Source organism: Mustela nivalis, assembly GCF_964662115.1.
Source record: "Mustela nivalis genome assembly, chromosome: 4".
Lineage (NCBI taxonomy): Eukaryota > Metazoa > Chordata > Mammalia > Carnivora > Mustelidae > Mustela > Mustela nivalis.
In genome coordinates this window covers 60,866,324-60,879,836 of record NC_139023.1, presented here as the reverse complement: position 1 = coordinate 60,879,836, position 13,513 = coordinate 60,866,324, and the positions used below count along the sequence as shown (strand labels likewise).

General features: G+C 42.7%; 1 protein-coding gene and 1 long non-coding RNA gene across 3 annotated transcripts in view; one reads left to right on the top strand and one right to left on the bottom strand.

Moving 5' to 3' along the window:
* The window catches only part of CLNK (cytokine dependent hematopoietic cell linker), a 166,199-nt gene that overhangs the window by 24,711 nt on the left and 127,975 nt on the right, over nucleotides 1-13,513 (bottom strand). The window contains exons 12-15 of the mRNA XM_082728519.1: nucleotides 9,539-9,566; nucleotides 5,687-5,705; nucleotides 3,666-3,747; nucleotides 1,867-1,907 (exon numbers count right to left, since the gene is read on the bottom strand). Of these exons, the coding sequence (XP_082584645.1) occupies nucleotides 1,867-1,907; nucleotides 3,666-3,747; nucleotides 5,687-5,705; nucleotides 9,539-9,566 (170 nt within the window). The remainder of the gene's footprint in view (nucleotides 1-1,866; nucleotides 1,908-3,665; nucleotides 3,748-5,686; nucleotides 5,706-9,538; nucleotides 9,567-13,513) is intronic.
* The window catches only part of LOC309863569, a 125,914-nt gene that overhangs the window by 42,979 nt on the left and 69,422 nt on the right, over nucleotides 1-13,513 (top strand). The gene's annotated exons all lie outside the window — the stretch shown is intronic.

The following is a 13,513-nucleotide window of genomic DNA, read 5'->3' as shown; positions in this document are numbered from 1 at the left end:
TCTGTGGTGTTTGAAGGCTCTGGAAACATTTCCCCCATCCATCCTGGGCTACTTCCTTCATCAACTGTTTTGGGACACGGATGGAGGACAGCCTGTAAGACCTCAGAACAGATGATTTACTCCCAGTTTGGGGATGCTTGACTGGACTCCTGTCTGTGAAGGCCATTGGCCTCACTAACACTGCTGTTCTGATCTTCAATTCCTTCTCATTTTTCACTTGTGCATGGTTTTGTCTTTCAAATTAAAACTTTGGAATTTTCTCTAAGCTGATTCTGCTTTCCTTGTAGCATATTCTCACAGCCCCTGCTCAGTCCCTAGATTTGCCCCTGCTCAGCCCCTAGATTTGCTCAGCCCCTTGATGCTGCAAGTCTTCCTGTCTTCATACACCTCGTCTGGCCATTCTGCCCTTTGATTCTTAGGGATTGGACCCATCCTGTTATTCACACTTCTTCCTTTTGACTGTCTTCCTTTAAAAAAGGAAATCTTCTCTTGGGAAACTTTTTTTTTTTTTTAATTAAAGATTTTATGTATTTATTTAAGAGAGAATGAGCAAAAGACAGTATGAAATAGGGGAAGCAGACTCCTCACTGAGCAGGGAGCCTGATGCAGGACTTGATCCTGGGGATCTGGGATCATGACTGGAGCCAAAGGCAGTCCCTTAACTGCCTAACTGCCACCGAGGCGCCCCTCTTAAACAACTTTTATTAGCAATGTGGCACATGTCATGGGAAATAAACTTTCCAGATTGGTTTTACAATCTAATACCTAGATAGTATAGGGAGGGGAAGGATAAGGACAAGATGGAGGTGAGGCAGGAAACTCTTGGGTCTTATGGATCAATTGGGCTGGGAATCCCTGGAGAAGGAAGGATATTTATTAAAATGTGTCAGTTGTATACTATGTGTCACACATTTGTGTGTGTGTGTGTGTGTGTGTGTGTGTGTATAAAATCCTGTGAGTTAATATAATTATTTGGATTTTATGGATGGAGGGAGGGTGTGGCTCCAAGAATGAACTTGCTCAAGATGACCCTGTTGTAGGGAAGGAGGCAGCACTAGGACTCAGGTCAGTAGAACCTCAGTCATTCCACTACATCCCATGGGGTCTGCTTCCTGCAGCTTTCAGCTCTCTTCTGGCTCAACAGAAAGAGATTAGAAGATTAGACCTGAACACAGAATCTTCATAGCATATGGGGTGAGGAAAGAAATGCAAAAATATGATAGATTTGTTTGAACAATATAATACTAATAATATCGAGACCCACCACCAATAGGAATATGACACTATATTTATATGCTACAGTAGACAACTCTGCAGACAGGTGTCCTATGTTCATCTTTATCATCAATTAGTAAGAGGAATCCATTTGATTTTCTTTGTTTGATAGACTTAAGATAAATCTATTTTACATCCAAAGGATTGGCAGAACTTACAGTTTGTCAAGAACAACTGTTGGAGATGATGGGGCATGAGGAGGACTCATAAGCTGTTGGTGAACTAGCATGTCTCTGGAAGACACATCTAGTATAATCGAAGAGAGGCACAGCCTCCAACTCAGAAATTTCACTCTCAGAGAAGTAGTTACTGTGTTGTGTATGTGGGAAGACTTCTACATTATTGTTCATAACGCCATTATGTTCATAAGAAGAACACTCTGGAAGCTACCTAAGGGATCATATTTAATTACAGATATACATTGTGATATTAACTAATGGAATACTATCTATCGATGAAAATGCTCTAATTACACCTACATGCATCAGCTCAACGACGCTGAGGCTCGCAAAAGCTAAGTCACAGCGCAGGGATGTCATAGTGTAATGGCTTACCTGTTTGTTTTATAATTCTTACATAAGGTGCTCTTACCTCTGTTTTGCACACTGTGGTTCCTGGTCACGATTGGTGAGCTAAAGGAAATGTTAGAATTGACAGAATGTTGGTATTTCCCATGGTAGCTAGAATTCCACTCCAAGGCAAGGTCAGTCATAATGGACTAAGTCCCATTTACCAAGCACTTTCTATTTCACTGGCTGTGCTACAAGGATTTGTTTTGTAAGGCAGTAGGCAGCTGTTTCTTTCTCTCTTTTCTCAAGGCAGGGAACCATATATGGAACAAATTGGCCCATACGTGTTCTTTCCATCGTATTTCAATAAGCACATATTATGATTCTTTGCTTTTGGAAGCCATGAATTCAGACTTGCCTCGTAACTATGGTCACCATAGATAGATGGCGGGTTGGGGCTGATATTTTCTAGAAATTGTTTACCAGTTGAAGGAGAGTGAGCCATAGCAAGCAAGAGGAGCACAGAAATTATCTTGTTCCCTCTTGAAACGTGAGCTAAGTGAGAAAACTATGGATTAGTATGAGGAAATCCATAAGAGAAAGAGGATTATAAAATATAGTAAAAGACAATTGAAACAACAACAAGCAAGTGAGGGAAGGGGAGGTAACAGGGGATAGAGATCAGGCCCTTGATGAGCAGGCCTGACCCGTGGCAATGAGCTGACATTTTTCAGGAACTTGCAGTAGGCCTGGATCTGCTCTCAGTGTCTACTGTAGGACAAGCAACGTTGCCCAAGGATGTGGTTTGCTAGTGAGGAGGCTGGGCGGTCTGATTCTGGTGGGTCTCTCCTGACCGTGACTCTGTTCTACCATAGATAAGATACACTCCCTATAAGTATTTATTGAGTAAATAAAATATAACATCTTAACTGTAGGCAGGACACCAGGGAAAGTCAGATTTCAGCATTTTCAGAATTAAGCCATGATTGGCAGCATGGGCTACTGTTTGGGTTTTGAAGTTGAACTTGACTTCAGTGAACTTGACTCTCTGGGCCTCATTTATTCCTTCCAAAGAGTGGGTTAGAACTATCTCTTAAATTCAGTGTGGCTTTAAGCTGGGGTCTGATGGCTGAAGAGGGGTTTGCCAAGCAGGGAGAGGGTCCTGAGAGGGAAATATGGAGGAAGGTGGTATAGACAGAGGAATAGCATGTGCAAATGTCCTGCATTAAGTGAAAACAGGGGCTGAGACAGTGGGAAAGTGGCATGATCTGAGGTCAGAACCGTTGACCAGCCAGGGGTCATGGGGACCTTAGAACCACTAATTTTGGAGGTCCTGAATTTTGTTGTAAGGAAGCCAGCACTGATTTATAGTGACCTTGGTCAGTGAATCACTGATTTGAGCCTTTGCTTCCTCGAATCTTCAGTTGGGACAGTAGTTGTCACAATAACCCAATCATGCAAATGTTAAATTAGATAATGGCATTTTCAACCCCCAGCCATCTATAAAGTTTTGTTCAAAAGTAGCTGGCAGTTTGCAGGTGGTAACCTATGCGTTACCAGCTGAGAATAACTAGAAATGGCCAATTTTTCCCCCAGACTGATTTGCATCCATTCCAGTTAATCCTGTGTAGTTCATATCCAAGCCTTCAGATCTCCCAAACTTCTCTAACAAGCAATCGCTAGTAAATTGCAGGAAGAGCAATGCCATCAGCTTCCCTAACAACTGTGACTCACACATTTCCCTTGGGCCTCATCACTAGGCTTCATTATCAAAGACCAAAGACTTCCCATTCCTCAGGAAGCCTTGGTGCGTCATTATCCAGGACAACACATGGCCTGATCCCCAGGCTGCCACCCAACAAGGCATTCCTGTCTCCTTACCTGGAAGTGGCAAGAGGAATATCTGGAGGGCTTTGATTTCGTGACAGGTGAATTGATTCAGGTTTCTTCTGATAATGAGGAACTGTATAAAGGAGTCGCATAATGGTCAGATTGTAAAAAGAAAATGATTGGGGACCTGATGGAACTTCCATAATTTCATCTGAGTGATTAGGACTGGGTTGTTGTTGTTGTTACAGAAACTGTAGATCTCTGATTAGGACTGGGTTGTTGTTGTTGTTGTTACAGAAACTGTAGATCTCTGATTAGGACTGGGTTGTTGTTGTTGTTACAGAAATTGTAGCCCATGTATTCTACAACTGTCCTGGCTCCTGGGGGTGGCTTTTCCCTGAGGCTATAAAAACCACTTTGAATCGTGAATATTCGATAGGATCAAGAGTCCTGAATCTGGAATTCATCACTGAGGTTCCAGAAATACAGAATATCACATTGGAAGGTATTTGTTCTTGGAAGGGCTTGGCATGGAAGTGAACCGAAATTGAATTCTGCATTCAAGTGAGAACTTACATAGGAACATAAATAAAACAGGGAAACTTGAGAACTGCTTTGGGCAGGGGCTTTGTCCAGTGCTGGCCCACGCCCTCCTGAAGTCTTGCATCTCTTCAGCAACAGGGCTAGAGAGCGCCCAGGATTCTGACTTAGACTAGCCGTGCCTGCCTGCTTGCCAGCAGGCATATATTTTCTCAAAATTTCCCCTTTGATCTTTAAGTTTTTAAAAGATCTGCCAACCGTATGAACTGGAGTTATTTCGTAATTACATAAGCCATGGATGTGACCACTATTTATTTTCTTTTCATCATGAATAGATTTTAATCTGCCATCCAAATCACCAAGGGATATAATCATACTATGATATGAAATGCCATAAAATACTCTCCCTGTGGCTGTCCTTAGTGAAGTTAAGGAAGCATATCGACCTTGACATGTCTTAATTCTCATTGTTGCTCTGTGCTCTTTCTTTGTCCAAGGTGGGTCACAGACTAGACACCTCTGATTGAAAGGCTGTGAATACTTGAAACATAATTGGGGTTGATGCCTGGTCCTCTAGTCACCTATCCCATAAAATCATTTCATGTCATAAGCAGCCACCTAGAGCCTCTGTCCCTCGTGTGCTGATCAATGTGACATCACTGCACTGATAATCTCAGAAGTCCAAGGCAACAGCATCTGAACATTTTAGTGAGGATGTTGAGCTTTGGTGTGGAAAAGGCACAGTTTCCTTTAGGTCTTAAAATTATTTAGAATTGCTAACCGACCCCCACTTCTCCATCAGGGACCCCTGAGAATCTACAAACCCAGGGTAGGCCCACTGAAGCCTAATTCCCAAGAAGAGCAGACTTGAGATCCGCAGAGTTAACACAACATGGCCAAAACCACCGAGTGAGTCGGTAGCAGCCTAACCAATGTTGCTTTGTGGGAGTATGCTGCTTGTGTTCACTCTTTGGGCCATGGCTCAGGCCCTTGGCTTTGACATAACTGATCATCATAAGCGAATGGTGAATGGTATTTCAAAGGTAGACATGAACATACTGTTGCTTAGCATGCCAACTACTGAATGAGTGTTGGATTGCGTTGCACAGTATCACCAATGATGTGTGCACACATATATGTGTGTATGCACAATCAGAGGAGGGTATGCGTGTGTGTGCATGGGTTCCATCAAAGCCAGAGAGACCAAGAGCTTCCTTGGTGCAGTGGGACAGCCATGTCTTTCTAAAGTGGCAGGGGCAGATCGTGTGCCTCCTTCTTGTCAGGTGCCTGCAGCAGAAGAAAGACCTCCAGCTCAGCCCTGATTTTAATCACCTTGTTTCAACCAGAGGGCTCTTGAGTAGACTAGGGGAGGTCCCGGGCCCATCTGAATCACATCATCGTGCATACACACAGGTGCTCCTCGATTCCCAGGTCCTGAAACAATCTTTTCTAAAAATGACTAGTGCTATAAATCTGGAAATGGAACTCAACCTAATGGTATCAGGGTATGAAAACAAATGTAAACAGCTTACCTCCATCTGTCCCAAGGACCTGCATTGAAATAGCAACAAAAAATAATAATGTTGAGTGAGTCTTGGTGATAGAGAATTTTACATTGAACCTGTGTTTTGGAGCAATTGGTTAGTAGAATTTGGGCAACATTTTTGTTAGTATAGATTTTTTAAAAACCTACAAATAATTCTCCAAAAGACTAAGCAAAAATAAAAATGTTTTACTCTCTGTGTGATGCAACAGGCAAATATGCAATCTGCTGATGACGTTAAAATTACTTTGGCTCTTCTGAAAACATGTGAATCATAGCTGATGAGGGAGCAGGAGGCTGGCTGAGGACAAGCAAAAGCTGGTACCTTGCACCCTCCCCCCCCTAATATGTGTCACATTCCTCAGGCACCCCTGACTGCCCTAAAAGAAAAACAAATAGTTAACTTGCAGAGATCACAGTCCTGCAAGGCAGGAGTCTCCTTTGGTTTACAAATTTCTTTGAGATTTACAACAAAGAAGTTACCTTATCAATAGCCCAATTTCCAAAGGCACATAATTCAGTTCCTCAAGCCCTACTGTCACCCTCCCCTCCATTAAAACTGAAGGAGGCTGAGGCAGAAGGGAAAGTAAATAAAGTTATATTTCTTCTAAACCCAAATCTCACTAACAAGGACACTTGATAGGAGAAATGTGAAACTTTATCTCTAGATCTCCAAGATAGTGTCCGAGAATCATTCCCAAGCATATGACCCACTGATATACATCTTAAGGGTCTCACAAGAAGATTTTTACTACTAGTAATGAATAACCTTTCTCCCAACAATAGCTAGCCCCTCAAGGTCCTGTAGACCTTGCTTCCAAAATTCCTTAGAGACTAACATCACCCTCTTTGTCCTCACCTACCCAACTCCTGTGTATATAATCAGCCACTCCTCAGGATAACGGCACAGCAGCATCTCCGTCTGCCCACGAGTCCTGTCCCCGTGCTCTAATAAACCACCTTTTTGCACCAAAGACGTCTTAAGAGTTCTTTCTTAGCCGTCGGCTCCGAACCTTACCCCATTGAACCTCACCTAGGTTCAAGAACTTCATCAATAGCCATCAAGAAACCTTAGGATTGCTCCTATTTTCATCCCAATAATTCCATCGATGAGATTTTTTTTCCCTAAGAAAATTTTTGGACCAATATTTGGACCCATTTGCATGCACAAAGACGTCCAGTACATCATTCCTTATAGTGTCCAACCCTGGAAATGATCTACGTGCCCATCTAAGTGAGAACTGTTAAGTCAATTTTGGTGCTATACTGATTTATCAGAATTATAAATGCATAGAAAGTATTTATGTAGAGTATGGGATAGGATTATGCTCCAATTATGTCTCAATGTTACATGAAAAGTTTAGGCTACAAACTGGACTTATGATGTATTTACAATGCAAGAGTGTGTGTGAGGGTGTGTGTGTGGGGTGGGGAGTGTACTGACCCTTCGAGCCTAGGTCTCCTGACTCTCTTGTCTTCCCAGACAAGAGACCTTTAGCAAAAAACAGCTCAGAGAGGCATTGAACCTCTTGATTGAAGCTCGGCAACAGGCAAGCCCCTTTGTTTTGAAAACCTCGGTGTCCCCTTGGGTTCTGGCAAGAGGCCATACATTTCATCATGGACAGCAAACCAGGCAAATCTATAGGCTAAGTAAAAAGGGTAATGAATCCGTTCTAATGAGTGGTTTGAGAGTCTCCCCGCTAAGTCTTGCGTGGGACTTTGGACATGGCAGTTCCAAGTGCCCAGTCAGAGGCGGCTGCGGAGACAGTCTTGTTGAAGACAAATCTCAGGATTGTTGAAGGAGTTGGGGGAGCAGAGCTGGAAACACGGCTGAAAAGCTATCCTTCTGGGACAGCAGGTGTTTTCTTTAATTGAGATCCAGCCCACTTTGTGCTTGAGGGCTCTGAATTTGAAATGGAATGCAATTAGAAAAGTGGGGTAAAATCTCTCATTTATCTACGTTACCTTTTTTTGGTTGTTCTTGTTAGAAAGTAAACGTTCAAGTTAAATAGTGATGCCTGCTTTATTATGTCCGTCCCTCCATTCCCATCCTTCTCTCTTTCCCTCCTCCTCCTCCTCCTCCTTCTTCCTTTTTTTTTTTTCTTTCTTTCAAGTTACTTTAGCTCAGAAGCGTCTCTGAGTTTCCTGAGGCAGAACGTCATAGTGTGGGGAGTGGACCAGGATTTTCAGGGGCTGGTCCTGTCTTCTGCCGGCTGTGGGGACTCTGGAAAGTCTTCAGCCTCCCTCGAGGCTTCTTTTTTCTCTTAGGGTTGTGTGAGAATTAAATGACACAATGAGTCTCTCTGACAACTGTAATGTGCTGTGTGAATCTGAGTTGGGGTGGGCAGCACACCATGTCTGCTGGGAATGAGTTCTGGTTCCCAAGATATAATGTGAGTAAGCACTTCACACCCAAGCTTGGCTTTTGTCCTATGAGATGGACTTCTATGGTGGAGAAATGGCCTTGACTCTCAGCCCAGACAAACAATGGGGAAGTATCTTGGCAAAAGATAAGGAGGAAGAATGTATTTTTCCAGTAGGCGGTGTTGTGTTTTAGATGGTATCTACTTCTAGAATGCCAACCAAAGTCGCAAAGAAAACAAACTGTCCTGCATGACCCCCGCTGTCTGAGGCTCGCTACTTCCTTCTTGCTCCTAAATGATTGGAGAGCCTGTTTTCCTTACAGGCTGACCTATGAGTTGCGGACCATAGATCATCTTGTGTGCCAGCCATCTGCTACCGGGGACACATAAATTCGACCCACAGGAACAAAGCGGTGGAGTCAGAGAGTGCCCAGTAGCAGAGCGCCACACCCACCTTTCTCCTTCCCCGGGGCACTTGGAAAACCCAAAAACTCCCAGAAAAGGAGGAGCTGGGTGAGGTCCTGATTGGAACCAGGGCTGGCCTTCTCATTCAACAGTTATGTGCTGTCCTCTTTGCCATGTTTATCTGATGGATGAGAGGTAGTAAGTGTCTTATTTAGTGACAAGTGAGAAGTGTGACTTGATTTTAGCATTCTCATAAAACCAAATAAGAAAGGACAGATGGACAGACAGAACAAAAGAAAGAAAGAAAATAGATTAACCTATGCTGTCCAGATGTAAGAGCATAGTTGAAAGACTAAAACAAGAACCATGCTCCTTAGGAAGCCAGTGGGAATGAGGTGAGGCCACTCTAGCTGTTGGACAGTGGCTTTCCTTCAGTCACAGTGGACCCATCGTTTCCTCATTGGGAGTTAAGGAGCTGAGTGTGGAAGGACTCTAAGGCAGCTCCATGATATCTGACTTTCCTGCTGTTAATTGAGCTTCTACAGCTCACTTGGTCATTATGCACTTTCTTTGACTTATTTTAACTTTTTCACAACAACCTTGCAAAGAAGTATTATCTTTCTCTATTTTGTGGCCGTGGGGTTGTATGTGTATTCAAATCTAGGTCTATGTGGTCTATATTTAAAATGTTTTGTACTGAGCCGTCTTGTCTTTCGTTTGAAGAACAAATGGTAAGGTATAGTACCATTTCCAACATCTTATTTCTGGAAAGCGGAAGACTGGAGGTCACTGGTGGAAGCTTTATGTCTTCCGTGGAAACTGGGATGCTCTTCACTGGACTAGTGAACTCTGATATCTTCAGGTCACAAAATAAGACCTTGGTCTCAGATCTGGACCTTTACTTGTTTTACTTTAGTTTTCTCATCTTTAGAGTAGAGATATTAATACATTTGGGTATAGCTGTTATGAGAATTAATTGTGATAAAGTCTCTGAATCAAATAGTGTCTTGCCCATCACAGACATTAATGCACAGAAATCCCTTCTTTGTTTCTGAGGACAAAATTCCACTTACCTCACTTAAGTCCTTTAAGCTTATTTGCCTGTAAGGAAAAGAAATATGGTGTTACATAAATACAGTTCATAATGATCAAGATAAAATCACTCTGAGCCCTTAAAAACCTTTGACTGCATTTTCATTGCCAAATTAACAGCCCATGGTCCAGTGTGATATTCATCACTGTTCTTTAAAGTGAAAGCCAGGTTATTTTCTCATAATTTTCTAAGAAACAGAAGAAGTTATGAGGGAATACAAAAGGTGGTGACAGAAAGGACATGAATAAACTAGCTTCTCATTTTTGGAGAATTTCAGTAACATCATCATTTCTCCTCACATTTGGTTTTCCTTGTTGGGTTTTATTAGCACAGTCAGACCTGCTATTATTATCTTGATTGCAAAACTCTGAGTGTTTTGTTTTGAGGAAATATAAAGAGTCTTAAGTAAGACGTTGCAGGGTATAGCGGGACCCCAGGAAGTCGTGGGTTAAAGGAAAGATGCTTCCATGAGGGAGAATGAGACATACCATGGAATGGATGATGGGGTAAGAACTCAATGCACGGTGTGTTGATGTGTGCCCTGGGCACGTCTCAGAAGAGCTAGCAAGCCTTTCATGGATACTGACAATTCAATCAATTCACCTCTCTGAACTTGTCTTTCTCATCTGTGAAATGGCCACAGGAGCATTCATTTAGGATTGCTAGCAATAAGGATGACCATGTGGGGCGCTCAGTGGGTACTGCTGTTGGGATGTGGTTAAAGGCCAATGAGGACTGACATGCACATTCTGTCTTCCTGGGTCTGCCAGTGAGAGCCTGGTCCTGAGGGAATGTGAGGAGGTTGAAGCAACAACACCAGCCTCAGAAGGCAACAGTTGATCTAGAGAGACGGAGATGAGCCCAGGAGCACACAGCGCTCAGATGCTATATCCTGTTCTCAGACAACCAAGCAGCAGGCAAGTGGAGTGAGGGCCATGTTTTGTAACCAGTTCATCAGCCCGTCAGAGATGGTACCTCTACCCACTGCCTCCCCCTTTCAATGGGGCAAATGGGAAGAAAAAGAGATATGATCAGAAGTAATAAAGTTGAACAGACACCCATAGTATTAATTATTTGGGTTAAGTTGAGGCTAATTTTTGCTTTCAATGTTTAAGAGACTCTGGCATTTTAGGATTACATGTGGTTTCAATTTAAGACATGCAATTGATTTTAGACTTGTGATTTTAAGTTCCAAGAGTCAAGCTGTGTTCAACTCCATTTATAAAGATTGCAGCCTGCTTGAGAGAACTTGAATTTGTCTAGATTTATCTATTTACCTTATTAGATTTATAAAAGTTGTTAAAGTAAGTTTTGCTCATTAGGGTTTAAAGTTAGATGTATATAGGTATTTCAGATGTTTTAAGATTTAACTGAGTTTGTAAATAAGTCTTATTGTCTAAGGTTCCTTAACCTATGCAGTGTGACAGAGTGTCCTTCCGTCTAGATAAAATTGCCTGATTTATAAATAAGTATTATATTCGATCAATGGAAATGGGAGGCTTCAGGAAAACTAGGCTTTAGAAGTGGTAGCATTAAAAGATGGATTTTTACGTGATAACCCAAGCAGTTGGAGGGTTTTCTGTGCATGACGTCTCTGGACCTGAGACTGCCTCTGTTGACAAGACTCCCTAAGTTAGTTGCTCCCTTTACCTATAAAATGAAGGTATCTGGCTTTGGTGGTGGTTGGGGGTGTTTGGGGGAGACCTGCACTCTCACAAAATGCAGACCAGGGTGGGGACCTGTCTGACCACCCCAATGGCACCACGCCACCTCCCTATGATCATCTTTCATTTTGTGTAAGTGGTCCTGTGTTCTGTTTTGGAGATGGCCCAAAAGCCGTGACAGGGATAAGCTTCCCCATGTCTTTCTTGTTTATAATATGTGCTCTGTGTGTATTTGAGGATAATCCATTTTACTTCTTGAGCCTCCCTTAGATTTTGCTGAGTTTTACATAAACTAGGTTTGAATCCTTGTGCTGTCATCTGTGAGCTCCCTCATTCTCTGGAAGTGAAGTCCCTTCTCTGAAGCTTGGTTTTCCCACCTGTAAAATGGGTAAACCCACACAGAAATGAAGTGGGTTGATTAAGGTTCTCATGAAATAATATACGTGAACGTTATTTGGAAGAAAATAGCACCTTCCATCTGCATCCATTAAACACTTTCTTTTAAATGAAACTTTTCATTCTGAGATAATTGTAGGTCTCATGCTCATGTAAGAACTTATACAGAAGGATCCTGTGTGCACTCATGCAGTTTTCCCCAGTGGCGATATCTTGCCGGACTATAATAATAATAATTAAAGTCACATTCTAAAATCAGTATTTCCTGTAAGTACCCATTCCCATGCAAATTTGTATGCTTCTTGGTAATCAATGTTTCCCCTCTCTTCAAGGACTCTGGCTTCTCAATATCTCCACGGATTGTTGTTGTTGTTGTTGTTGTTTTCACTTCCCAAATCATCAGAACATACATTTTTGTCCCTGAGATGGCTTGAACTGAGGTGGTGCCAGCTTTGCGGTTGAAAAGGGAAAACCGCAGATGGGCAGACAAGTGTTTTTTTGGTTAGATAGCAGGTACCTTCTGTAAATTACATTTTGGCCGAACCCTGCAGCATGGGGTTGGATTTTGCTGAAGCTGCAGGGAGATGTCATGGCCCATGACCTCTCTGCATGTCTGTGTCCCACTCAGAAAACTGAGGATTGTGATACTGTTTTCTGCACAGTGTGGTTGTGGGACTGCATGAGGTCAAACAACCAAAAGACCCCAGAGTGGACCCACTGTATAACAAGAGCTCCCCAAATGTCATTACTCAGGATATTTTTATTTGGTGCATGTGCCATGGTATTAAAATTATAAGGGTTAGTGGGAAAGTTACTCCCTTTTTAATCTCTTTCTAAATATGTCAAAGAGAGAGTCTCCATGTGGTGGTGACTTTATCTAAATATTGCTCTTGCATTTTATTTGTTTTCCCTTTCAAGAGAGAAAAAGTGACACAGGCTGAAAGTTTGGGTCTGAAACTGTCTGTGTTGTAGTTATGCTAATGATGTTTCCCCTTTAAATAAATTTCCTTACTTTAAAAAAATGAGCTGAGCCAAAAATATGAAGTACCCGGATATGATAAAAATCATAATAATGGTACACAAATGGTTGAGAACACCCAACGAACATTCCCCAGACTTCAAAGCTCTCTAGTTTTCAGTCGTCAGTGAAGGATTTAAGTGACATTTTCATGAACTGAAGTGCTTCGATTCAGCAATCGTTTTGTGAAGCTAAGACCTAGCTTTCAAGTAGAGACCGGCCGAGCTGGCAGAGACAAACGGTTGCAGCAATAGGCAGACCCACATTCACTGTGAGGAGAGCCGAGTCCATTGTAAAGGGCTGCAGCTGTCGGCTGCCCGTCAGTGACTGCGGTGGATTACCACATGTAAATCACAGCCTCTCTTGATGGAGGGCCTTCCATCTCCCAGCACCCATGGAGCAGCTGGTAGGAGTGGAGCGGGTACTAGCCTTCCTGTGTGGGCTACAGCAGTTCAGCTCTCCAGTGTCCCTTCTGTTTTCAGAGAAAGTGAACCTTGCCACAGCCTCCTGTGGTTGTTGACAAGCAACTTGTGGGTCATTAGTAATGGCCATCTGACTCCCAATATGGCACCCAACTCAAATGAATTTGGAAGCTCTCCTTTTATGGCAAAACACTTTCTTATTCATGGTGATATTCCCAGTGTCTCACACAGGCTCTGCATGTTTTTGACCTCTCCATAGTCCTGCAGCAACCCTATAGCGTTGACCAAGTCATCTAACCTCTGTGAATCTTAGTGACCTACATGTCCAAGGGGTGAGGAAGTGATTTTTATGAGGCACCTACTGTGAATCAGCCAGAGAGCCTTCAAAAACCATACTTCAGAGGACTGAGCCTTTAGAAAACCACCTTTTGGAAGGATACAGTGAGATGGGAGGT